This window comes from Vidua macroura, chromosome Z, assembly GCF_024509145.1.
Source record: "Vidua macroura isolate BioBank_ID:100142 chromosome Z, ASM2450914v1, whole genome shotgun sequence".
NCBI lineage: Eukaryota > Metazoa > Chordata > Aves > Passeriformes > Viduidae > Vidua > Vidua macroura.
Window position 1 is genome coordinate 71,790,328 of NC_071611.1, and position 26,116 is coordinate 71,816,443.

Here is a 26,116-nt window from a genome sequence, read left to right on the forward strand (position 1 = left end):
ATTAATGCATGAAAATTCTGCAGCCTCCTTGGGCAGCCCTTCACTGTGCTCAACTGCAACCAAAGAGATATTTTCCCCTCACATTTGAAATTGCGATGTCCTTTGATGTCACATGTGACTGTTTCATCTTGTCCTTTGCCCTGATTGTTTAGACTTCTGAGGAGGGTCCAGTTCACTTTAACCTCCAAACAGAGAGCTGAAGGTAGCAGTCAATGTCCCCACTTAACCTTCACTTCTGAGAAGAAGCACAACAGTCCCAGATCCTTGACCCTCCTCCTATGCCATGTGTTCCATCCCCCTCCTTATCCCTTCTTTGTCTGCTGGATCCATCTGACATGCCTTGTGTTTTACAGAGAATGTGAAACACAACAGACTGTTGGGACTGGAATTAGATCGTGTGAAGGGATATACTGATGTTTTCAAATTAATAATGATTAGTAACAGTGCCAGATAGCCTTAAGAAATGGTCCTTTACAAGATCTGTGAGAGATTTAATTCTTGGCTTTAAACAGAGGAAAATTCTACACCTTAATTTAAAATACAACAATATTAAAAATGTTAGCAACTCAGCTGAGATTCCCTTTTTGTCCAGTATATAGATGTTGTGTAGAAACTCCCTGCCTTTTAAGGACACTTTAATGTTCTAATGTGCCCATGGGTGAAAAGTAAAACAAGGTAAGCATCACCGAAGTTTGCAGAAAGCGACATCACTCTCTTTTTACTTACGATTATCCTGGGATGTGTACAAGTACGGGATCTGCTAAATTCTAAATGAGCACTTCTCAAACTGAAGATTTGCAGACTTGGACCATAGTTTGTAGGAGTGAAAAAGCCTCGTGGAAACTTACTTTGGTCTTTTAGGGTTTGTTTCTCTTGCATGCTCACTCTCTTTGCACTTAATATGATCCCTCTAAAAATTTGGGATTTTTTCATCATACCTGTAAGACTGAAGGACTGAGGAGAAGAGCAGGTAAGACACAAAAGTATTATAGAAAAGAGAATTTAATAAAAACATTAAAACCAACTAAATTCCTGTTTAGTTTTCATAATAACTCACTGTCTACTTTTTTGTTCTTTTATTTAAAACTAAACTATAAAATATGGCATTAACAGCTCCCCCAGCTATCTGTGCTAGACAAATGTTTTCAGTGCACTACAGTATGCAGTGTAAACTCTTTATAGCAGTAAGGTACATAACTTTTATTTTAGATACCTATGCTACAGGGTGAGAGAAAAGTGAGTTTTTAGAAGAAAGAAACTGGAAAATCAAAGAGAAATAAAGGTAGGGTACTGTACTAAAAAATACCAATGCACAATACCAGCACAATACGGAGAATATGCTATATTGGGCAGTGGTCTTTCATGTTCCCACAAAAACCTGAAAATATGAATGGGGAAGGAATATTGTAACTTGAAAGACCTAGAGAGGAAGGCTAAAGGCAGATTGCATGACCTGCTCAAGGAGCTTCTGCAGGAGAGGAAGAAAACTAGAAAAAATATAGCAGAACTACCCCATGGAGGACCAAGAGGATAAGTGCCTTTCCACCTATAAAGATTTGGTGTCCTAAACACCAGAACCAAACCACAGGCAGCAGTAGCCCATTTGTCCAGGCTACCCAGCCACTATCAGTAGGTTACCATGAAGTACCAGAACTGACATCTAAAGTCACAGGCTGCAGGACACACGTGGGCTGGGAGAATTCTGCACCACATGCAGAATGGCAGGTTGCCTATCCTGCCTGCTGAGGGCTGTGCTATGAAACAAACTAAGAGAAAACAGTGTATTACAGGGTTATGTCCTTTTCATGATACTCCATTCTTCATTTTCCCTTTTTGTGTCCTAATTTTTTCTCTACCTTTATTTTTCCAGTTAATACAAATCCATATCTTTACTTTTTCTCTTTGATGTTTTAAGCTGTTTAATCTGATTTTAGGATCAGACTGGCCTAATCACTAGATAAGCTGTCTTACTTCTTTAACTGTCTTCAACACTCTTCAACTCTCTTTTCACCCTGAGCTGAAGTGGTACTCCAGTGTTATAATCGACCCAGAGGTAAAGGTCAGCTTGTGGCTTTAGCACAGGTGTATGCTTCATGAAGTCACAGAATGGTTTGGGTTGGAAGGGACCCTAAAGCTCATCTCATTCTGACCCACCTGCCATGGGCAGGGACACCTCTCACTAGACGAGGTTGTTCAGAGCCCTGTCCAACCTGGCCTTGAACACTTCCAGGGAGGGGGCATCCACAACTTCCTTGAGCAACCTCTGCCAGGGCCCCACCATTCTCACAGTTAAGAGTTTTTTCACAATAGCTAATCTAAACTTACTGTCTTTGTTTAAAAACATTCCTCCTTGTCCTGTCATTATATACCTTTGCAAAAAGTCTTTCCCCATCTTTCTTGTAGGCTCCCTTTAGGTACAAGAAGGTGCTATAAGCTCTCCCTGGAACCTTGTCTTCTCCATGCTGAACAACCCCATCTGTCTCAGCCTGTCTCCCCAAGAAAGGTGCTCCAGCCCCCTAATCATCCTTGTGGTCCTCTGGACTCACTCCAGCAGGTCCATGTCCTGCTGATATTGGGGCCCCAGAGCTGGACTTCCTCCAACAGTCTGTTTGACTTGGAGTTTGAATGGATGATCACATCCCGAGGGATGTGTGTGTTACCTGGAGCATCTGCTTTGTGGCGAGCACTGGTCCAGGACTGTCAGGACAGACAGAGACGAGAGATCTCTAGAGCCCGGTCTGAGGATATACGGTTTATTGTGGGGGCCCTGCTCGGAGCTGCCAGGCGCAGCCCGAAGCAGGCCCCAAGGAGTGGGGGCAGGGCAAGATAGCGAGAGGGTCCAAGAGGGAGGAAAAAGAGCAAGAAGAAAAAAGAAATAGAAGAGAAGAAGAAGAAAAAGAAGATGGCCCCGGCTTCTCAGGTACACCTTATCAAGGGGGCTTGTAGGTGGGTGCGGAAAAGGACTTTGGACCAATGAGATTACAGATACATCATACTTCAGGGGAGGGTTACAAATGCAAGATAAACTCTACATTTTTGAGGAGCAAGCCAGAACACTTTATTTGACCCTTTCTTTGTCTGTGGGTCAAAAAAGGGAGTTATCTTCCACCAGCTACACCACTACCCATTAGCTGCTTAGCAACCAAGGTCTGTCATCTCAAAGCTCATTTTCATCTTGATCTGGCTCACATTCTCTGCACTTTCCCAATCCCCCACTAGGCAATCGTACCTATAAGGCCTTCTTGTTTCATCTTCCCCAACACTGGTTAAGCCTGTTTGAGATCAGTGTTGCCTAACAAGCCCTGCTGTCTTGACCTGTAGCATGTCATGTCATGTATGTAAAGCAATGCACATGTTATTGCCATTAAATTAATGACTACCTGCAAAGTCTTAGATTATAAATTATTTGATCTGATCATGAAAGCACTGTAACATTAGGAAAAGCCCAGTATAGAGTTTTCTGAACAGGCTCACCACAGCTCTCTATACAGAAAGTAACCAAATGATCACTGGCTTATTGTGAAAAACACCAATCACTTGGTTTTTAAAATTTTAAAAGTTTAATAATAATAAAATGGTTATAAAAATAGTAATACAAATAGAGTAATAAAAATTTAGAGTTGGGACAATTACAAGACATTAAAAAGTAAAGAATTACAGACATCCAGATGCTCTCAGACACTAAGTCACAAAAAGCTTACTTTGTGAACAAAGGAATAACCCTTAGAAGCAATAGCCTGTTGCATATTCATGTATCTTATACATGATGCATAAATTTCTTGCAAATTATAAATTTCTCTGGTTTTTGTTAACTCTTTCTTCTTAATCCTGGTGGTTCTATGAAGACAGAGCGAAGGTGGAAGAATATTTGTCTTTTCCGATAAGGAGGCAGTAACTCTTTGTCCTGTTGCTGTTACCTCTGTGCAAAGAGTTTCTTGATTATCTTATCCCTTTCTTGAGCTAATTAAAAAATCCTACATCACAGAGTTTCTATTTTAACATTATGTTGTAACCTAAGACTATATTTAACACACTACTTAAGAGAATTAATACAGCATAACTTTCTAACATTACACATATAATACTCATTGTAATACTTGCAAAAAGCCAATCATAAAATATGTGTTTTTCACACTTACCTTTTTATGTGTGTTTCCTATCTCCTCTGCAAGATTCAGAGAGGTTGCCTGGTACCAAGGTTTAGGTACCATTATTCATCCAAGTCTGCTAATAAGTGCATCTTATTAGTTATTATAATGTCTTGTGCATCACCACAAGAGTGGTCCTTTCTGTGGTGCTTCTCACTTAATAAAAACCCTTCCAAATTATTTTCAGATCTTTATGGTTCTCTTTCCTATACAATCAGGAAACTAAGATGAACACAGATTTAAGCCTAAATTTTCATTAACTTTTGTGTGGGCAATTTGCTTTACCTAAAACTTGCTTCAACATATTTTAAGTGTTTATGTTTCTCCACATGGGTTATATGGGACTGGTTCTATAGTATATCACTGTCCTCCTGATGGTCTGTGCCAGCTCTCACCTTTTATCATCTAACACATGGAGCAAAGCAGGGGAGTAGTGCTTGCATTGTCTCCTTGCATACAAATTTGCCGAAAATACCAACTTGTAGCAACTGAGGGTGCTGAGCTCATACTGTTTACAGAAGGTATTGCTTTTCAGTCCACTTACCTCCCACCTCCATACTTTTTTGGAGATTTTAGTATAGAATCTGTTTATTGAAGAGCTGAGTTTATTAATGCCTGATTACTTAGGCAAGCTGCAATCAAGAGATTGCAGACTCTCAAGGTTCTGCCTCAGTCTTTATTCTAATTCACATAAACGACAAATAAATGTTTACTGAGTTCTGGATTTGGCTGTTGCTTGGTATCTGAGAATGTGTTCCTATCCAATGCAATTCTCACTTTGGTGAGATTCTCCAAGCAAAACTTTATCCACTTTCAGCTCTTGCTTGATCCCTTTTCTGAATGTGCAAATGGCTGGCCCCTGTTTTATTTTCTACCACCTTCTCTCTTTGCTCAGTTCAAAAAGACAACAACATTATTTTCCAAATATCTTATTGTTGCCTTTCGGACTGCCAAGACTGACTGATAAGCAGTGATTTAAAACCAGTTTGACTACATCACTGGATGATTCTGCATGTTGCTTGGAGCTGTCAGGTGTTGTGGGTACTGGGTGAGCTTCTCTGTGTTATGCCTGGCCTTCCTACTCTCTTAATTGCCCCTTAAAGCTTGACAAAAGCTACTTCCAACTTTGCCACCAAAGCATGCAAGTCCCCTGGAGGATTTATCTTTGGGGAAATATAACCTGAATGTGTCAGCTTTAACTCAACTTACTTCGTGTGAGCTAACAGGTAAAAGGAGTGCATGTTAGTTTACCAAAGAAATTTGAAAACACACAGCAAGAAAAAGAAACTACAATGATACACAACTCCAAATCCTACTTGTAGACATATTTTTTCTTATGTTCATGTTCTGGCTAACCTAGTCTTCCAGCAATGTCTCCAAAATGGAGCAAGCAGAAATGTTCAAACATGTCTCTCCTCTCTCCCCTGTCCTGAAACACTGTTTACAAACTTCCATTATGTTCTTCTGGTAGTACATTTCTCATATGTTATGTATTATCCAAGAATGATTTGTAGCTTAGGTAACATTTGACACATTTGCTTCTTCATTTTATCATATTTTATTGGGTATTTTTCAGAACCTGTGACAGGGCTGAAAGTACCATAGATGGCATGAGATGTCAAAGTGCATTTTCTAAGCCACTTTTTTTCCTCTTTATCAATTGTAGGAGCTCCTGGTACCAAATCCACGTGGGAGATGGGGACCAGGACATGGGGAGCAGTTTGTGAATGTAGCAAAGCAGGGGAAAACAATAGCAGCAAGAGTATCCTCATACCTGAAATAATCTAGATGATACAATTTTTAAAGAACCTCCTACATCTACTCTTTCTGGTAAAAACTGAGCTTTTTGGATATCTGAGCAATGGGATTGATCAGTTTGAACTCAGATCCTTCCAGCAGTTCCTATGTCTAGACATATCAATAGTACTGTTAGTGGACTTTACTCTCCCTAACAAAGTACTTCTGTAAGTCAGCATTAAAGTGATCCACCCATCACCTCCAAGCATCACAGCAATAGAGTGGAGCAAAAGTCACTGTCAAATACCACTTAGTGGAGTTTGCTCATGAGTGAGGCACCAATCTATGCAAATACTACTACTGCTGCTCCTACTAAGACTGGACTCCAAAGTCATCTTACAGTATTGTTCTTTCTATAGCTGGTTGAATGCCCTTTCCTTATACTTCTGGAGCTATCATGAAACCTCCTGTTCTTTGTTATATCTTTGGAAAGAAGGCAAAGGATACATCTCTCACTTTCTATGCCTAACAGTCAATAACTGAACTGTGAATGTACATACTTTTTTTGTCTTCAGGGTAATGCTGGAGTGGTGTTTCTGTGTGCTGGTTTTGACTAGGGCAGAGCTAATTAGCTAGTATGGAGCCTTGTTTTGGATTTGTGCTGAACATATTCCATACTATATAGCATCATTATTAGGATATAAAGCTACGGGGAGAACAAAAGGGGAGACATTCAGAGGGATGGCATTTGTCTTCCCAAGTCACTGTTACACATGATGAATCCCCATTCTGGAGATGGCTGAACACCTGCCTGCTCACGGGAAGCAGTGAATTAATTTCTTGTTTTGCTTTCTAACGTGTGCAGCTTTTGCATTCCCTATAGTTTAATAGGCAATACTAATAACTTACGAGACAATTTAGTCTTTATCTCAACCAACGAGTTTTCTCATTTCGCTGATTCTCTCCCCAACCCCACTGAGGGAAAGAGCAGCCAGACGGAGCTCAGGCAGTTTGGCGAGGAAAGGAAGGGGAAGAACAAGAGGAGAAATGCATCAAATACTCGCTGCTACTTAAAATCAGAGGCTGCAATGGCAGCAGCAGCTGCCGCAGAAAGAGCAGCGATACCCTCTGCCGGCAGGGAGGCTCCTCCGGGAATGCCACCGGAGCCGGTTTTGTTTCGCAGGATCACAGAATTATTCCCTTTCGGAGATGATCCCGTCCAGCCCCCCCCCCGCCACCAAGGCACGGTCACCTGGAGCAGGTGACACAGGAACGCGTCCGGGTGGGTTTGAATGTCTCCACAGGGGGAGACTCCACGCCCTCCCCAGGCAGCAGTTCCAGAGCTCTGCCACTCCTCAACGTGAAGTTCTTCTTCATATTGCGGTGGAACTTCCTGTGTTTTAGTTTATGGCCATTGCTCCTCGTCCTGTCGCTGGGCGCCACCCTCCTGGCACACGCTTTGGAGGTATTTACATGCATTAATGAGATCCCCTCTCAGTCTTCTCCAGACTAAATAGGCCCAGCTCCCTGCTGCCTTTCCTCACAAAGCAGAGGTGTCCCACACCATCGTCACCTTCATGGCCTCTGCTGGGCCCCCTCCCGTGGCTCTCTGTCTCTGTGCTGAGGAGCCCAGAGCTGGACACAGCACCCTAGCTGTGCCTCGCTCGCCTCGGCTCGGCTCGGCTCGGCTCGGCCCGGGTCGGGTCCGGTCCGGTCCGGTCCCGTCCCGTCCCGTCCCCGTCCCCGTCCCCGTCCCCGTCCCCGTCCCCGTCCCGCGTCCCCGTCCCGCGTCCCGGCGCACCGCGCTATCAGCGCGCTCGCGGCGACCCCGCCCCGCGCCGCCCATTGGCCTTCCGCGATCACCTGAGCGCGCCGGTCCCGCCCCGCGCCCCGCCCCATTGGCCGCCGCTCCGCCAGGGGCGGGCGCCGATTGGCCCTGGGAGCCGCCGCTCCGCCGTCCCCTCGCAGCGCAGCCCCGCCCCCGCCACTTCCCTGCGCCCCGGCCTCCGCCGCGTCGGGATGAGCCGCGCTTCCCCATGGAGACCAAACGGGCCGAGATCCCCAGCAGCGTCCTGGACGACCTATGCAGGTACGGCCGTGGGGCGGGGGCGGCCCCGGGGCTGCGGTGCCGCTGCTGCCGGAGGGCGGGAAAGGCGCCTGCCCCTGCCCGGTGCCCCGCGGGGCGCGGAGCCCGGGATGCTCGAGACATTTGAGGGGGTGCGAGGCCACCCGGGCCGAGGGGCGGCGGCCGGGAAGCGGAAGGACGAGGCTTGCCCGGTTCCCCCCGTGCCCGAGGCTCCGCCCTCCCGATGGGATCCGTCCTGGAAGGGCGGGAAGGCTGCCCGCGGCACCCTCTGGACCTGGTGAGAGGCTGCTCCGGCGGCGGGCCAGGAGCCGAGTGCGCGGGGGAAGTAGAAGAACATTGTTTCTTGCGGGGATTTCTTGCGGGGTTTGGGCCGGAAAAGGCAGAACTGCGTCGGCGGTGTTTGCGCAGGTGAAAGAAGAGCTGGGAGCGTGGGGCTGGCGTGACGTGTAGCCGAGCACTGATGTGGTACTTGCTGCTCCGAGGTCCCTCTTCATTTGGAAGGGGTGGCAGGGAGTCCCTCCTGGTGAGTTACCTCTGCTGGAAAGGAACGTGCCAGCGGGCGGAAGGGGAAGAGCCACAGGGACACCCTTCGGTCTGAAGCGGTTTGTCGGTTCTTTCAGAGTGAAATGCTTTTCTTATTCCAGGGGCTTTGCGTTTGAATTTTCATAAAGCGTGGATTCTGTGTTCATTAAAAGGGCCAAGTTGCGTTTTCCCTGTACGGTCTCAACCTCTGATCATCTGTGGTGCAGCCCTTCAAACTTTGTAATTTGTCTGTCATCCCCAGAATGTGATGACACAAACTGCATGTGATATTTGGCATGAAATAATCCTTCTGTCTTACCACCTCCAAGGGACTCCTTATGAGGTATTTATGTAAAAGAGGGAAAGGTTAGTGAAGAGGAAAGATACCCCACTTACTGTAATTATGGTTTTCAAATGAGTGAAAATGTTTAGAAGTGAGAATACCACAGGAAAGTAGAACTGTCCTGCTCAGTATTGTTTTGCACTTGTCTAGTGCAAGAGTTAAGAGTTTGTCATAGTCATGTAAATTTTCAATTCCCTAAATATGGTCTCTGAAACATGTTTGTGTTTCCACTGTGTCTCCTTTGGCCTCCCTGCAGAGAGAGGAACTTGCCTTTCAGATCCCTGTTCACAAGATTTAAGACTTCTTCAGAAAATCCAGAGAGGAATTGCAATGATTACAAAACTGATACAGCCTGTTAGTGTCACTTCTGTGGGGTGACCGATAGGAGGGCACATGAGTATTTGAATCTTATATTGTAATAGGATCACTCCCAGTGTCTTACTATGTTTCTTTAAGATACTATCATCTTCTGTCTTAGAAATGGTGTTTTGTATTATGATTGTGTTAATGTTATAAATGTGTTATAAAAATATCTGTAATTTCCTACATTCTTCAGTCTATATATGATATTAGTGGGAATTTTGGTAGAAAGTGATAGGTGATTTTTCCTACTCAGTTAGGGGGTATTGTTAAATAATAAATAAAGTTACAGGTATCCATGTCATGCTACTTTGTGCTATGGATTTGTTTAACTGAGTAAAGAAGTGGATCTGCAGAGACATAATGTGGGTTTAGCAGCTTCTTGAAACTCCTTTTGTCTTGTAAACAAGTGCTGTTACCCCATCTTTTGACTTCAAGACTGTGGTTGGTTCACCTTGCTCAAGTAGCCAGATGCTCACCCAGCCCCTCTTCAAAAAACATTTGAAAAAGAGCTTTTTTCTGCATTCTTGTTTTTCCCAGGGAAACTTCATGTCGGCTTCATCCTTCCATTCTCTACTCTCCTCTGCCTCCTCCCCTGCAAGCAGCTCAAGGGATAGGGAATGAGGGTTGTGGTCAGTCTGTAACACATCCTCTCTGGGGCTCCTTCCCTCTTATGCTTTGCCCCTGCTCCAGTGTGGGACCACTTCTGTGGGCTGAGGTTCCTTCAGGACATATCCATCTGCTCCAGCATGTGATCCTCCACAGGCTGTAGGATGGACATTTCCTCTTCCTTCTTCTTCTCCCACTTTGGTGTTTGCACTCCTGTTTCATGCTGTTTTTTTCACTTCCTCTGCCTGTCTGGTATTTTTGTCCTTAAATACACTTCCTCCCAGGCACCACCATCTCAGCTGCTGTCTCCAGCTGTGTCCCACAGTGTGTCCAGCATTAGCCCATCACTGCCAGCACGTGGCAGCTGTGCGTAGAACAACCTAGAGATGCCTGTTGTTAGCTCTTCAGTCACTCTAAGTAACTTAGAAGTTAACTTTTTGATTAATAAGTGTCATTGTAGCTGGCTTTGCTCTTGTTCTCTAAGTCTAATCCCTGGCATGTTCTTACTCCTCTTTGATACTGCTGCATATTTTATCTTTAGATTTATGTTCAGCTGCAGTGCTGGGGCAAGAAAATATCCTCAGCTTTTAAGATTTGTCTTTTAGTTACAACAGCTTTATAGATAAGGGATTTTTTCAGCAGTCATAATAGAGCCTTCAAAAGAAATTGGGAGTGGTGGTGCCAATAGAAAATTGGGAAGTGGTAAAATGTTGGTGTGAATGAAGTTATTTATGCAAGGGAGAATCATAGAGTGCTTTGGGTTGAAGGGACCTTAAAGATCATCTCATCCTAGCCCCTCTGCCAAAAGCAGGGACACCTTCTAGACCAGATTGCTCCTGAGCACTTCCAGGGACAGGCCATCCACAACTTCTCTGGGCAGTGTGTGCCCAGACCTCATGACCTTTACAGTGAAGAATTTTTTTCCTATTATCTAAGCCTGCCTTTTTTTCTCTTTAAAGCCATTCCCCCTTGTTCTATAACATTGTAAAAAGCCCCTCTCCAGCTCTATTGTAGCACCCCTGAGGTCCTGCAAGGCCTCAGAGAAGACTTACTCCAGCAGGTCCCCATCACCTTTTATTGGAGTTCCTACAGCTGGATACAACACTTCAGGTGAGGTCTCACCAGAACAGAATAAAGGGTGAGAACCACCTCCCTCAACTTGCTGTGCACACTGTGTTCCATCACAAGAATGGGCTGGGAGCTCACAGTGTCAGCTCATGTCAAGATTCTCTTCCACCAGCACCCCAAATCCTCCTCCCCAGAGCTGCTCTCCATCCATTCTCTGATCAGAATTGTGCTTGGCATTGTCCCAGCCCAGGCACAGCACCTTGCACTTGGCTGTGCTAAAATTCATGAGGCTCACGCAGACTCCCTCTCAGGCCTGCCGAGGTCTTTAAGGGTATCTGGCCAAGGCCTTTCTTCCATGTGAAAATTGGATAAGAAGATGAAAAATAAAAGTATAAAAAATAAATAAAGCATACAAGGCTACAAAGTCAACAGAAGAATGATAAGGTGAGGAATCCATAAATAAAGTGTACAAGGCTACAAACCCAGCGGAAGAATGATATGGCAGTGGTGAAAACCAAACCCAGCCACTGGTTGATGAGGGGGTATAGGAATGTTCATTCCAGTAAGTTTATCTGAGTATGGACCTACTCCTGGAAAACAGGAAAAAAGTAGAGGAATCAGAATGAAAAAATATGTAGATACAGACTTAAGAAATGAGAAGCAGACACAAAGTCAAGAAACAAACCTACTAATTGGCTAACTGCCAAAAAAACACAGACATCACTCTCAAGAATATCAGCCTGGCCTTTGTATCTGGTAGGGCTTTAGACCTGGGGGTATCCCACACTCGGGGTTGAGAGGAGTGCCACACAAAAAGAGAAGCAGGGAGGGACAAAGCAAGGCTAGGCAGAAGTGGGTATAAAAGAGGCTGGCTGTAAAACTGGGCAAGTTAGTACACTTCTCTGTCTGACCTTTCTGCCCAAGTGTCACAGACTGTCCTATCTTACATCTTCTTAGTAAATATTTACTTTTGTCTGGATAATTCCACTCTCTACCCCCTGTATATGTGTGCTCCAAGGATGAAGTGCCAGCTGCTGATGGGAGCTGTGTGTGAGATTGGGCAAGGTGTCAGCTGCTGGAGTGAGGGAGCAGATCTCAGTGCCAGCCACTCACACTGAGAGGGTCTCAGCTCCCAGTGTCTGGGGTGGCAATGATGAGTGTCCTGGAAACCAGCTTTTGTGGGAGAAGTGGTGTGAGTGAGGGGAGTGAGGGGCAGAGCACAGGCCGCTGCAGCAGGACTGTGGGTCACCATCCATACACTGGGTGGGAGGGATACAGGTGTCTTCCCCAGACCTGTTTGTGCACGTTTCTCACTAGCAAACTTCAGATTGGACCATCTGGTGGGGCAGGGACCTATGTGATGGGTGTGAGGGTCTGGGGTCTGGGCTGGGCTATGGGGTGGAAAAGGAGACCTGTGCTATTACTTGGGGAACCTGTGAAGGTGCCTGGAAGCCTGGGGCGTATTAGGTGTGTGCCTGCACCCGTGACCTTCTGCCGCTGGCTTTGGCCAGAGTGCCTTAGAAAGGCAACCAGTTCTGAGATCCTGTGACAATTCACGCTTGTCAGACTTTAAGTAAAGATACAGTATTTATCCTTTGAGCAATGATATTATGCACTTTTGGAATTTTAGCTGGTTGCAATCAGGAGGTGAATGTCAGAGATCTCCATCAAATCATTTAAGTTCAGTGGGGTGTATGACCTTACATTTCTAAAAAGGAACATCTGCTTTTGATACAAACACATAAATAAATCTTCTTCTGCTTAACTAAAATGGCCTATCACACAGTGCTGCTAAAACTTTTATATCAGTGACTCTGTGTGCCAGTATCTGGGCTAAACCTGATTGTCCATGTTCAGTCTCAGACTGAGGAAATTTGTAGGATCACATTGAATTTTAAAATCTATGTAGATTATTAGTTTACCATGGTTTTAAGTGAAAATATATAACTTATGTTCAACTTGTGTCCTGAAAAAAATAACACTGAAATATCTTATCACAGTTTGCAGATGTTCTTTAATGGTCTTGTAAAAATACTTTCATTTTTGTAACACAGCCATTTAAGTAGGTTGTCTTCACACTCCCTGTTTTCACAACAGTTAATTTACGTAGTATATTGTAATTGATGTTTCTGAAAGATCATAATAATCCATTTTCCTTCTTGACTTTAAAAGTTGTATTTTACTTTGTGAAAACTTTTTACTGTCCTTGTGGAACATGAGGAGGATCTGGTGGTCTGTTTGTATATGCTAATGGATCAAGAATTGTACTGTTGCAGTGTTTTATTGTTAGCTGTATTTAAGTCCGTAGATTTGGCTAATCTTACTCCTTTTCTTTCCTGGCAGCCGATTTATTTTGCACATTCCAAGTGAAGAGAGAGACAATGCAATCAGAGTGTGTTTTCAGATTGAACTTGCCCATTGGTTTTATTTGGATTTCTACATGCAAAACACACCAGGATTACCTCAGTGTGGGATAAGAGACTTTGCTAAAGCTGATATCCTTTTTATTACTCCAGTTATTTTCTGTCTAAGTGGTAAAGTGCAAACTGAATATTGTTAACGGTATTTCATAGTATGATACTGTCAGTTCATGTGTTAATGATTGAAAATTAGCATTGCTAGGTATGTGATGTTACTGAGTTCACTGCTTCCATAATTTTGTGGCACCCACAAAAGAGATGTTTCTTGGACTGCTAAAGAACTATGGAAAACAGTCCATTTCTGATGTTTGAGGATTTTTTTCTCATGCTTGTAGTTTGCATGCTAGGTTGGTTTCAAGGGTGAACTGTTGGTGCTCTTCAAAGCGAACTCCACAGTTTAATTAATTTTTAAGTAACTAGTGACATAAATACTGAAGTAGTTGACGGTGGTATGTGTTCTGCCATGGCCAGTGGTATGTATTTGTTGGAAGTTTCTGTAGGGTAGAAACTGCATTTTTACTGAATTCAAATGGTTGGCCTTTGCTTTTTTTTGTTGTTTGCAAGGGCTGCTGGAATGTGTATTACCTAGTCATTGCTAGAGAAAACTTCATGGCTTTCATCCAGCAAGCATTTTAGTTTTAACCTTGTCCCATATGTTCTTGATGCAAGATTGTAATATTGCTTCTAACTTTGAGGATAATATTATCCATGGTTTCACTACACAACATACTTAACTGTTAGTTTCATAATATATATTTACTTTGAAACACTACAGTTTTTAACAATAAACTGTAAAAATATGGTCATATCCTGTTGGTTGAGGTTATGCTGTTATTTTATATATGTTTTTAATTATAAGTGTATTTTCAGACCAACAAAGTTCTCCTAGTAATTGTAGGCAGTGCAGAAAAAATGCAGTGTAATAGATGTTATGTGTTCATTACACATTTCCCTTTCTAGCCTATATTTGCCATAAGTATTAGTTCTGCTGCGGTGTATTTTTAAGTATTCTGCTGTGGAATATTTTTTATTGGTAGTAAAATATATGAAATATATAATATTAATACTTTGATTAGGGACCTGCAGATTTTCTCTCAAAATTTTAGAGTTATAGAGGTTTATATTTTCTCTGCATGATGAATTTTGATAAAGTGTATTAGAATTTAGATTTCTCTAACTATATGTCATTAAAATTTTTTTAGCATAATAAATACTGAAGATAGGATTCTGTGCCATAATCTTAACACATGATTGTGGCAAAAATTTATTCCTGTTTATTTCAAGCACAAGGAATTGACATTTTTTCTGTCTTGCTCACTTCAAAATTAAGAAAATGTGTTTGCAAATAATACATATTCAAAATAACTGTTATGGGGTTGCTTTTTTTCAAAATTACCTTCCTTCAAACAAGCAGCCTTGTGCAATCCTTTTTCTTGGTGTGGTTTTTTTTTTCTGTTTTGTTGATGCTTTTTTTTTGGGTGTCTTTTGTTTGGTTGGTTTTGCTTTTTGGTTTTTTGGGTTTTTTTTCACTTATTTAGATTGCTTTGTATAGGAATTGCCGAATTACTTGATGTACTCTGACTTTGTGCTTGGTAGTGGATTCTTCATAATATTTTTTTACTTCCAAGAGAATCTGTCTTGAAAGGACTTAGGGGAGGGAGTGTTTATTCTAAATTTGGAGTGAATATCTTTTGTGTTCAGTATGTGCCTTGGAACTGGCTGCTTAAGTTTATCTTCCTGAACATGCTGCTATACTCTTCAATCACTGCCCCTTTTTACTGCCTCAAGGTGAAGATGTACAAAAGGTTTTAGATGAGTGGAAAGAATACAAAATGGGAGTGCCAACCTATGGTGCAATTATCCTTGATGAGACACTTGAAAATGTAAGTATGGAAATAGTTGTGAAGGACTGTCTAGAGGGAGGGATGGCGTATGCTGGCAGAAGTAATTTGTTGTTTACATTTTTCTTCTGAAGAAATTTACATTCACTGTCAGATTCGCAGAGATCTGACAATTACTTGATATTGGTGGCTGTGTACAGAAATATATGTGAGTCAGTAAACACAATTCTGCATGCTTTCCTTCTCAGATTTTATTTTTTTATTCTGAGTTACACGGTTCTGTAAAATATTTCAGTGTTTTTGCTAGAACATAGCAAACCTAATGGTTTCCTTCCTTGAGGCTAACATATTCTTTTGGAGAACAAGGGGATGGTGGAGGGAAGACATTTAATGAAATTGGTTAGAGTGCCTGCATGTTTGACAGTTGCATTCCTTTGTATTTTGTAGGTTCTTTTGGTTCAGGGCTATTTAGCAAAATCTGGTTGGGGATTTCCAAAAGGGAAAGTAAATAAAGAAGAGGCACCTCATGATTGTGCTGCTAGAGAGGTAAGTTATATCAACTCCTTTTAGATAAAGTAGTGAAATTTTGCTGAAATCAGGATATATGTGTTGGGTGAAAAGGCACTTTACTTAGGTAATCCTGATAGTGGAATGATGTGAATAAATAGTCTGTTTTTGCAGTCATCTTCTGGTGCCTTTCTGAGTTCCAAAATGGTATCAAGGTTGAGGTTATATATTAAAATAAAACAAAAAAAAAAAAGGTTTATGTTTCACATTCTTTTGCATTAATGTGCTAAATGAAGTGGGTACTATAAGTTCTCTGCTGAACTGTGAATTTACATTTAAGCATTACTTATGGTGCTTGGGAAATCTTATGTAATTTATGACTTTTGGTGTATTAATTTCAAGGGTCACCATAACTGTAAAAACATGGAGAAATGGGAATTCAGTGTATGTACACTGGTCTGTGTAAAGAGGCTAAAGAGCTGAGTTGGAGGTTGTAGAATTTTATATAAAAATTGTGAAGAACTTTACTTTTCTATTTTTCAGTTATGTTCAGAAACAAGAATCAGTTTATATTGCAAGTAAAATCTGAAAAATATAATAATCTGTGGTATTTATTGATCCTGGAAACCTAGATAAGTAGTGAAGCTGCATATTCAAAATGGCCTGTAAAAGAATATTACTGGTACAAATTCAGTGTTCACTCAACATAATACATCCAGAGTTTTTGAGAGAGAGAATTAAGGTGAGGGAAAGTAATGTGGTGCATTTAGCTTTCTTCAATTGGACTGAATCAGTATCTGGGAAATCACAGGGTTTTGGGTTTTTTTTTTGTTTCTTTAAGTATATCTATCAAGGATAAACAAGACAGCTACTTCAAGAAGGAGTTACATGAAGTGTATCTTCCTCTTTACTTTAAGTTATGCCAGCCCAAAGCATTAAAGGGGGCACAGTTATAGTGGGGAAAAAATCTTTTGATGGTGTTGTTAATTAGAAAAATCTATTTAGATTTCACTAGTGAACAGCACTATTGTTATAATCTTTTTTTCCATCAAATTAGATTGTCATTGTGGATAGACAGACAAATTATTTTATATCTGAAATAAATCTTTCAACTTCTTTCACTGGAGTCAGCACAGATCTGAAACCATAAGCTGCATCTGTGTAAAATCTAATGGAAGAGGTCTTCACTTGGCAGTGCCTACAAAGTTCAGTAGTACCTCAGAAGTTGATGAGGACTAACCCCATCCATAATAATAAATTGCTACATGAAGGTGTAATAGAATTGTTTCAACTTGCATAACAGGTTTGCAGTTTCAGAGAAATCTAAAGCATGTAGATAGTTTTTCTATTTCTGAGCAAATCTCTATGTGTAAAGGCTTGTTTTTCCCAGCAGCTTTCATGGATATATCTGAAAAATTGTCATTGCTTCCCTTGTGGTAGTAAGTTGTGAAAGGATAACTCTGAATACACACACACTAATTTCATCTAAATACTTCTCAGGTGTTTGAAGAAACTGGGTTTGACATAAAAGATTATATCTGCAAAGAGGACTACATTGAGCTGCGAATCAATGATCAGTTAGCACGGCTGTATATCATTCCTGGAGTTCCCAAGAACACGAAATTCAACCCCAAAACTAGAAGGGAAATTCGGGTATGTGCTACCTTGTCTGAATCTGTAGAAACTTTGCAGAGTTTGATTTTTAAAGCCAGAAGTGTGTAAAATAATGAACCCAGTAAGCACAATGAACACCTTAAATGCTGGGTACTCAGTTGCATCTCTTCACTCTAGGGTTTTGTGTTGACTTCTTGCAGCTCGCCTGCAAGTCTGATACTTGACCATCTATCTGACATCTCCATTCATCATGAAAAGACAATAGAGCATGCTGCTAAAATGCAATTCTCCTCTTCTTGTAGGTGGTGTATATATTAATAATTTCATATTATTCCTAGTTACAGATGCAAATGTAACTATATATTCTCAAGTTGTAATTATTAGTTGGGGACATGCAAAAGCCTACATATCAAAAGGACAAACTAAGGATTGTTTTCTTTGTTTCATGGCGAATACTGTCAGATTTAAAAAAATAGTATGTTTTAAGGAGGTTCCCCTGGGAAGGGGACAGAAAAAGGGAACTATTTTGGATGTATTGTGTATCATTAGGCTTTTAAAAAGTATTGTGAAAGGGAAAGACAAAAGCTCAGATAGCAACTTGTTGGAACCTTTGTCAGTGGTATCTGTAGTCTTTGAAGTTTGAATGGCAATTCAGTTTAACTTTATGGCAATTCAGTTTAAAATAGCTATATTTCCATGCAGATTGTGTCACTAAACAGGGCATCTTGCTTTCTAAATAAGGAAAGTATTTGACTGGGCAGGACTTAATTTCTTGCGTTAGAGACCTGTTTTTCTTAAATATGACATAAGATGAAATTTGAGGGTTTTTTTAATATACAATAAATATGGTACTTTGCAGAACAGTGACAATATATGTGGGAATGTTGAAGTGTTCTTGCAATGACAGAGTTTTGAAGCTTTGTCTTCATCTGATCTAATGCCACCAGGCAGGCTGATTTTGTACTCCCTGTAGAACTATATTGAAAACTTGTTCAGTTTGGAACTTACTTACATAATTTGCATCATGTCTGGACATGGGGCTTTCAGAGTAGATTCTGTGATAGCCAATCTCATCTGGGTTCTTCTATACTGTCTGTGGTCAGAATTTCTGATTTTGTTCCCCATTCTGCTAAGTATACAGTTTTAACTAATAAAACCGTAACATATAAACAGTAACACAAATCCTATCCTATCCCCATGTTTTTTTTTTCTTTTACAAAAAAGCCCTGAAACTTACTGTCAAAGTAAACATCCTTCTTACTTTTTGAATGGGTATTGGTGGTCCAGTATTGATAACACTTTAAGTAAAAAGTTTCTGAAAGTTATTCAAAGCCTATACATTTATTTATGGCATTCTGTGTGCAGTGGTTTGGTTAGTTTGTTTATGAAACTCTTATTCAGAGTTTAGTTACTGATTAATACCTTTCATATTTTAGGTGTGGTATCATGCAATGAGCTTGTGCTGTACCATCTGCTACTGTAGTGGCAGTCAGAAGAGTTAATTAACCTTTTGTGAAAACCCTGTTGTGGCCTGTTAATTTAAGTCTTCCATGGTAATTTTTTAATTAAGGGAAATAATTGTGGCTGATACATACTTGTAACATTCTGCTAAGGCTACAGGAGAGGGTATTGTGATTTTATTTCTTGTTTTTCTAGAATATTGAGTGGTTTTCCATCGACAAATTACCATGCCACAGAAATGACATGACCCCAAAGTCCAAGCTGGGTTTGGCACCTAACAAATTTTTTATGGCAATTCCCTTCATCAGGTATGTTTGAGATGAGGCAAATGCTAGGCCAGAGTCTTTCAGACAACTTTAAGTTCTTTAGATTTGTTTTGGTAAGTAGATCTTGTTGTAATACTCCTTGCTCACAGGCCATTGAGGGAATGGATTTCCCGAAGGAATGGAGACTCCTCAGACAGTGACAATGCTTTTTCATCTGCAGGGAGCACACCCTCTAAGTCCAACTTGGAAAAAGCTAGGTAAGAACCAGGTCAGTTTAACATCTCTATATTCTTTCTTACAAAACACTGGTCGTACAAATATGACAATATTATACAATGACAATTATATGCAATACTGCTTGTCCTTTTCTCTTTCTCCAAGGATTTGTGTTCCAGTAATAGGTAAATAACAGGGAAATAAGCATAGATGTATATCATAGACCAGTAAGTAAGATGAGACTTTAATGAATGTGATGATACACAGGTGTAAGAACTGAGATTATTTCCTCAGTCTTGTTTATGGGAATCAAAAAAAACCCAGAAGCTAAAGCAAGTAGATAACTTCCAGTGCTTCAAGTTCAATATTTTTAGCACTTCTGCACAGGAAAAGTAGGACTCTACAAAGCAAGACTGTAAAGTAGTCTAAGAAGTGCTAGATAAAACCTGTGGGAATCAGTAGGGGAATATGTGCTGCTGGCTTTAGATTCAGCTGAGTGAAAAGTGGTAGAACAAATGTTGAAACCTGTAGTCCCTATGAGAGGACTTGAGTAATTTGAGCCAGGGCAACACCAACGCTGAGAACAACAGGACAAATGTTAATGTGGACTTGGCCTCTTGTCTGTGGAGAATGCAAACGGCAGTGAGCATTATTAGAGTTTCCATACTAGGTTACTTAAGATTGTCTTCCAGATTGTTATCAAAAAGCAGAAAATTTTTTCACATTTGTCTTCTGCTCTCAGTAGATTTGAAGTTGTGTTGTAAACTGTCTTTGTTTTCCTGTACTAGATCCAAACTTCGCTGTAGTCAACAGGTGTTTACAGATGGCTTTTCAGGAGAGCACTTGGTGAAGCCAAAACAGCCACAGAAGCCATATAATCATCCTGAGGTGTCTGAAGTTTTGAAAATAAAGGTTGGTTGTTTATTAGGCGAGCATATGCATCTGGACTGTTTAAAACAGATGTCTTTGTTCATGAGGGTTTCCTTTCTAGGACAAAACCAGTGAATTTCATCACCACAGAATGCAAAAGTAGAAACATGGGAGTAGGGGAATTGGGAATTCTTTGATTTATCTCACACTAGAAGTGGTGGTATCAGGTAGCAATTGTGTTGTTTCATGTACAGATAGTAATTAGTACTTGCCATTTTGCTGTTATCTCTAGTATATCTGCATCAGTGCATGGAAATTCACTGAACTGAATTAATTGTGTAATAATTCTGTCCCATTCAGTGCAATAGAGAATGACTAACAGTTAATGGCCCTGTAGCTTGAGTGTATGTCTGGTTAATTTCAGTGGGCTTCAGTTTTTCTGCAAAAGTAACTGTTTACATGTTTTGAAGTTACTTGGAGGGAAGCTTTAGTTACTAAGTAAGGAATGTCAATCCAGTGATGTCCGATTCTGCCATTTAAACTCTTCCCTCTACTTATTTTGGACTTAACAGCAGAGTCAGAGCCTGAGGAACAATGGCAAAAAGCAAAATCAAGACGCTTCCAGCCAAAAGAAGCGAGCAAATGGACTACATAGTCAACCAGTTAAGCAAAACCATACCTTGGTAAGAAACATGCAGTATCTGTGTCAGTAATAGGTTCCAGTAATGCTTAACAAATGTCCAGGACAGTGTCCTGCTAAAACAGAGTAGAATGCCTGTCTGTCAAGAGTGTGTTTGGTCAGAGTATTTGATACATGTTTGTAGATGTATAACATTTCTTACCTTGTATGCATATACATCTATAAACAAGCATACTAAATTTCAAAGTTTGTATTTTAGAAGTAAGTAGTTTTAGCTGTTGAAAATTTGTCAGCTGTTTCAGTACACAATCTTGCAGCTTTCAAGGTTCCTGTCATGTAAAAGCCTTCTGTGGTGGGTAGTAATAACTCAGCGTAGCACACATTTATTCATGTGTGATGTCTTACTGTAAGCATAGGGTTTTCTTAAGCAGTATTTAGAAAGTAGTGTTGTAAACACTTACTATTTCCCTTCTCTCCAGCAAAAAGTATTGAGACACAGACTTGGCTTGGATGCCAGCATCTCATATAGTTTTTCAATCATACAGTAGAGCTGGTTACAGCAGTTTGTAAATTCCAGTGCCACACTCTTTGTGTTTTACATTCCCTTGCAGTTACTAATTGTGTTTGTCCAGTTCTCAGTGGGAGTTGACTCACTGGGCTGTGCTCTCTTTTATAGTAGAATGTGCTTTTGATTCCCTGTTTTTTATGGCTCTTCAGTATACTTTGTTGGCTCTTGTGCAGCAGTGAGTCCACAGTTCTCTATGCATCTCAGCTGGCTTGTCCAGGCTTTAGTTTTTCTTGTTTACAGGCTTTAAACGAGATTCTTCCCATTCTTGGGTTATTGCCTTCTTTCTCTTTTTCATGTAAACATACAGAAACCATAAACTTGTCCTAAAATCCTCACTGCAGCAAGAAATGATTAGTTATCTTTGAGTCTGAGCGTAGAGGAGTGAATTGACTGCCCAGAAATTTAGATGGATAGGAAAAAACTGTAATGGTAATTGTAAGATCTTCATGGAGGTAACTGTTAATGCTCCACAGTTACTTTGTAGGCTTTTCACAAACTTTTCTAAATATTTGTTTTTCTGTTTCACTTGCGATTTCATGATGGTCAGTCTTTTGAAGTTTGAATATTTTGTGTCCAGTGACAATTTTGTAATGTAATTTGGAGGCCAGGAAACTCTTAATTTGCAGAGAGTGCAAAGAGCCATATTTTTTTTGTATTGCTGTACTTACAGCCCCAATACTTTGGGCTAAAACAACTCCTCCCTGGAGAGTTTCGAGTTTGTGTCTCTAAAACATGTTAATTTAATTGGTAGTAGCAGCATGTTTGCAAATACATTCCCCTTGTCTCTTTTGGGACAAGCTCATTGAAGAGTGGATTTATGCCTGCACAACGTTGATTCCACACCATCATATGCAAGACCCTTCCATCTTAAAACAGTTAGAAAGTATTCAAAATTTTCCCCTAAATCTGCATGTTAGAAATGTTTTAGTGACTGTTAAAAGGTTGCATGATTCTGAAAGACTTGTGGATTTAAAGCATGTTGCTACATCAAGTAATGTGACAGAATTAATGCTGAATTAGAGGTAAAGTAATTCAGCCATGAAGTGTGTCAAAGCAAACCAGCATGTCTGTTAGATGATGCTTAAATGTAATGCCATTTCTTTATCAAAAATGTGTAATGTGTGGTCATTCTCTTCACCAGAAATGTGAAAAAAAGCTTAATCCAAGAAGACTTCAAGATAACTTTGAAACAGGCAAGTGCAGTCAGAATTTTCATCCACTGTCCTGTGCTACAGGCTGAAGGCACCCGAATAATGATGGTTGAGGGCTTTTTTCCTCAACCATTCCTTATGCCAAACTTCCAAATCTTATAAAGCCATGTTTTTCCAAGGTAGTCTGAGGTTTTGTTTGTTTTTTAAGGAAAAAGATACATTTCATGTTGGTCTTGCAATTCTTCTCTTTAATTATTAAGACACAAGGTGGCTGAGTGAAAAAGTAACTAAAAGCTACTTCAGAAAAATAGCATCTGAGTCAACACAGTGCTGGTAATTGTTTTAAGGCTTTCTGTCCTGCTAGTAATATGCTGCAGCAGAATGCACACAGTTCTTTACTTACTGCTCAGGAAACAGTGCCGTTTTTTTCTCCTTGTTAAGAAATGGCTATTGAGAAATGAAATATGTGTAATACATATATATATATATATATATATATATATATATATATATATGTGGCTATTGAAAGTATTTCCAGATTGCAGTGAAGTTGAAGATTTATTAGAGCCTCTAGACAACTTGTAACTGTGGCTGTTTTCAGTTACCTTCTTCTGTTTATGACCAAACATACAGGTTTTGTTATAAATATTAATTGAATATATATTTGAGGTATGGCTTTGTGTTGCTATTGATACTTTTATTGGTAACTGCTCATTTAAAATTTGTTTCATACTTTTTTCTCTTTAAGCAGAAGCAGCATTTGAGATGTGTTGCTCCAGCGAAGACGCACTGCCAGAACATGTAGATGGACATTCTATGGCATGCAATGGCCATTACAAATTTGCTTTTTCATCAAGAGCTTTCTTGAGTTTCAAGTTTGACCATGATGCCATAATGAAAAGTTTTGACCTCTGACAGCAAACTTATTAGTAATAAGAATCAGACTTGCCTGTTGCAATTGAGGGGGTTTCTTATCCAGCCTTACTCTTTCTCAGGAGTTTTTTATTTTGTTCTGTTTGTTTGTTTTTAAATGCAATGCAGGGACTGACTGCTGTTTTGGAAGGGTTTGTTCTTTTAGCAGTATGGGAGTGGCATAGTCAAGTGTTGCACTTTAAATGCAGTCTAGCCTTTGTCCACAAAAGTACCTTTCCAATGTTCAGTTCACTTGTTCCTAGCTGTGCATTAGAGGGCATTCTTTTTACTTGTGTGGGTTTTTGTTTTTGTTTTTTTGTTTTTTTTGGTTTTTTTTGGTTTTTTTGTTTTTTTTTTTTTTTTTGTGGTTTTAAATTTTTTTAATTGTAACTTGCCATGTGTTTTGTAGAATGTCATTGACTTTTTTTTTAACTGTTGGAGTATACCAGCTTGCTATCCTTTTAACTGTTCTGATGTAAATTATTGGACTTGTTTGTCATTATTTTGTAGAACATTGCAATATTACGCAGTGGCAATGAAACGAATTCTCAGAGGATGCCTCTGTCCTAGTGATTTTGAAACCAAGTTGCACATTTCAAACCTAGTCTCAGCCCGTCATCCTTTCTCTGTACTGATTGTTTGCCCGAAATACCTTCCTTCCTTCACACTGATAGTTTTTGTTGGTGGGCAATCACTAGTACTAGTCAAATCTATATCATGTTGACTTTTTGTACCTACTCTTCCTTGGTCTTCGATAATGACACTCAAACTGGGTAAAATTCAGCCCCTCTAAGTGTCTAATTTAGCTCTTGTGCACTGCCCACAACTGCATAAGAAGCTACAAAGCAGCTGCTTGCGAAAAAAAGAGAAGCTTAAACTTGTCTGTGAGAGGTAACTTGTGTAGAATTTATACTGAATGTAAATAAGCCTCTGTAGCTCTCGCTGAGGAGAAAGGCAGGTGCATGGGTAATAGAGGCATTGTGTGACACTGAACAGCTTAATCAGGCTTCCAACTATTCCAAGGGTGTTCAGTATTGTATTCTGTGCTGTTGTCCTCAGAACTCTTGTGTAGTGTATCTGCTCTGTATATATCCAGTAGTATTGAATTGCACTTGCAGTTAGCATTTAAATGATCTAGCTTCAGTCATTTTCAGCTACAGTGCTTCCTTAGGAAAAATGTGAAAGATGGGGTGGGGATGGAGGGGAGGAACAAAAAACCTGTAAGAGTTGGGGTGATGAGCTATCACCTGCAAGTCAGTGGGTTTTGAGCATCTGCGTTGCAGTGGAGAGAAATGCACTGGAATAATTTGTCACAGCAGCTTGTGATAGCAAGCATGTCCCAGATTTAAAAACAGACTTTTCTTTAGAATAGAGGTAATTGATAACTTGATAGGTTGAATGAACTACACCCTTGTAGTGTATCTACATGCACTGAGTTTTTATGCAACTCATATATGTCATCCAAAACCAAAATCCTGGTCTTCCTTCAACCACCCTACTTCATACACCCTACCTAGTGTTTTCCTCAGAAATAGCTTTAGAACTTTCTCCTGGTTTATTCACCTGCCTGGCACCAGGTGATTTGGAACTCTAATGCTGTAAAAATTTTGGCCATGGGAGTGTTCAACTTCTGTATCAGTCAACAGGAGAAATGGACTACAGCATTTCCTCCTTCTGGAGGACAAGGGTTCTGAGGGCCTTGTTTTTCAAGACCAAATTGTGAAATAGCTCAATCAAATAGCTTTGACTCACTTTTTTTTTCTTTTTTTTTTTTTTTTTTTTTTTTTTTCTTAAACGTATCCAAAGGCCATACAATGACAAAGAGTAATTGAGAGGGTAGGATTATGCTGGAGGAGGTGATGTTATTCAGCTTCAGGTGAAAACTAATCTTTAGTTACTTTTTTGTGCTATTTTAGTTGATTTCCCAGCAAAAGTGCCTTTACTCATGGTGAGGCAGAAGTTTGTATCATATCCTGAGGCTGCTATTGCCTGTGGAGCTACTAGGACTCTCCTAAGGCATAATTAAATAACGGGCTGTGGAAATCTTTTTATAAATAAGTTGACTTCTCAGATAAATTAGTTATAGATAATTTAGTGCTCTGTGAATTAATGGGGATGTTGATGAAACAGTGAACTTGGAGCATCTGTCATCTGTTTGGGAAGTCCTGTCCCAGGCAAGAGGAAGTCTTTAGAACAATGGAAGCATATTCTATGAATAGGAGATGCTGGCTGCCCTCTGTTTACTGTATAATTTTTTTCTTCTTAGTGAAAGGTTGGTTCAGTATAAGTGACATTGGTTGCTTCATTAAGCAACCCAAAGTGAAGCTTATACATCTGTCATTCATTTTAGTAAACCTAGCCTTAATGTGAGTTGCAAATAAATGTGATAAATATGCAATAACTTACTTCTTTGTATAAGGGTACAGTTTCCTGTAGTAGCATTGCTTTCTGCTTTCTTAGTAAGGTTTATCCTATGTAAATGTGGTGGCATGTGATCCACTGGTGGGCTCCAACATGCCCTGCACCGTGAACATTTTGTTTACTGTTGTTTATGTTCTTATTTCAACATCCCTTTATAATTGTATTTCTGAGTTTAGAAGTACTGTTTACATTCTCTTCCATAAAACAGTGAAGAAGTAGCAAGTGAGATACAGGCTTTAGTTCTGTGAGTTTTTACTTTACAGGAGCTAGACACAGGGAATTAGGAACTGTTTTCATGTCCGACTCAAGAGCTGGTGTTGAGATACTTGAAAAACAAACACTGTCAATTTGAGAAT

General features: G+C 40.3%; 1 protein-coding gene across 1 annotated transcript; it reads left to right on the plus strand.

The window, feature by feature from the left end:
* The first annotated feature begins 7,878 nt into the window (after window positions 1-7,878).
* On the plus strand, window positions 7,879-23,632 carry DCP2 (decapping mRNA 2). Its single transcript, XM_054004384.1, has 11 exons — window positions 7,879-7,974; window positions 13,217-13,368; window positions 15,049-15,176; window positions 15,582-15,680; window positions 17,142-17,294; window positions 18,912-19,024; window positions 19,132-19,239; window positions 19,987-20,110; window positions 20,641-20,751; window positions 22,418-22,469; window positions 23,179-23,632. The coding sequence occupies exons 1-11, from the start codon at window positions 7,922-7,924 to the stop codon at window positions 23,340-23,342; spliced, it is 1,257 nt and encodes a 418-aa protein (XP_053860359.1). The 5' UTR covers window positions 7,879-7,921; the 3' UTR covers window positions 23,343-23,632.
* The last annotated feature ends 2,484 nt before the right edge of the window (window positions 23,633-26,116 follow it).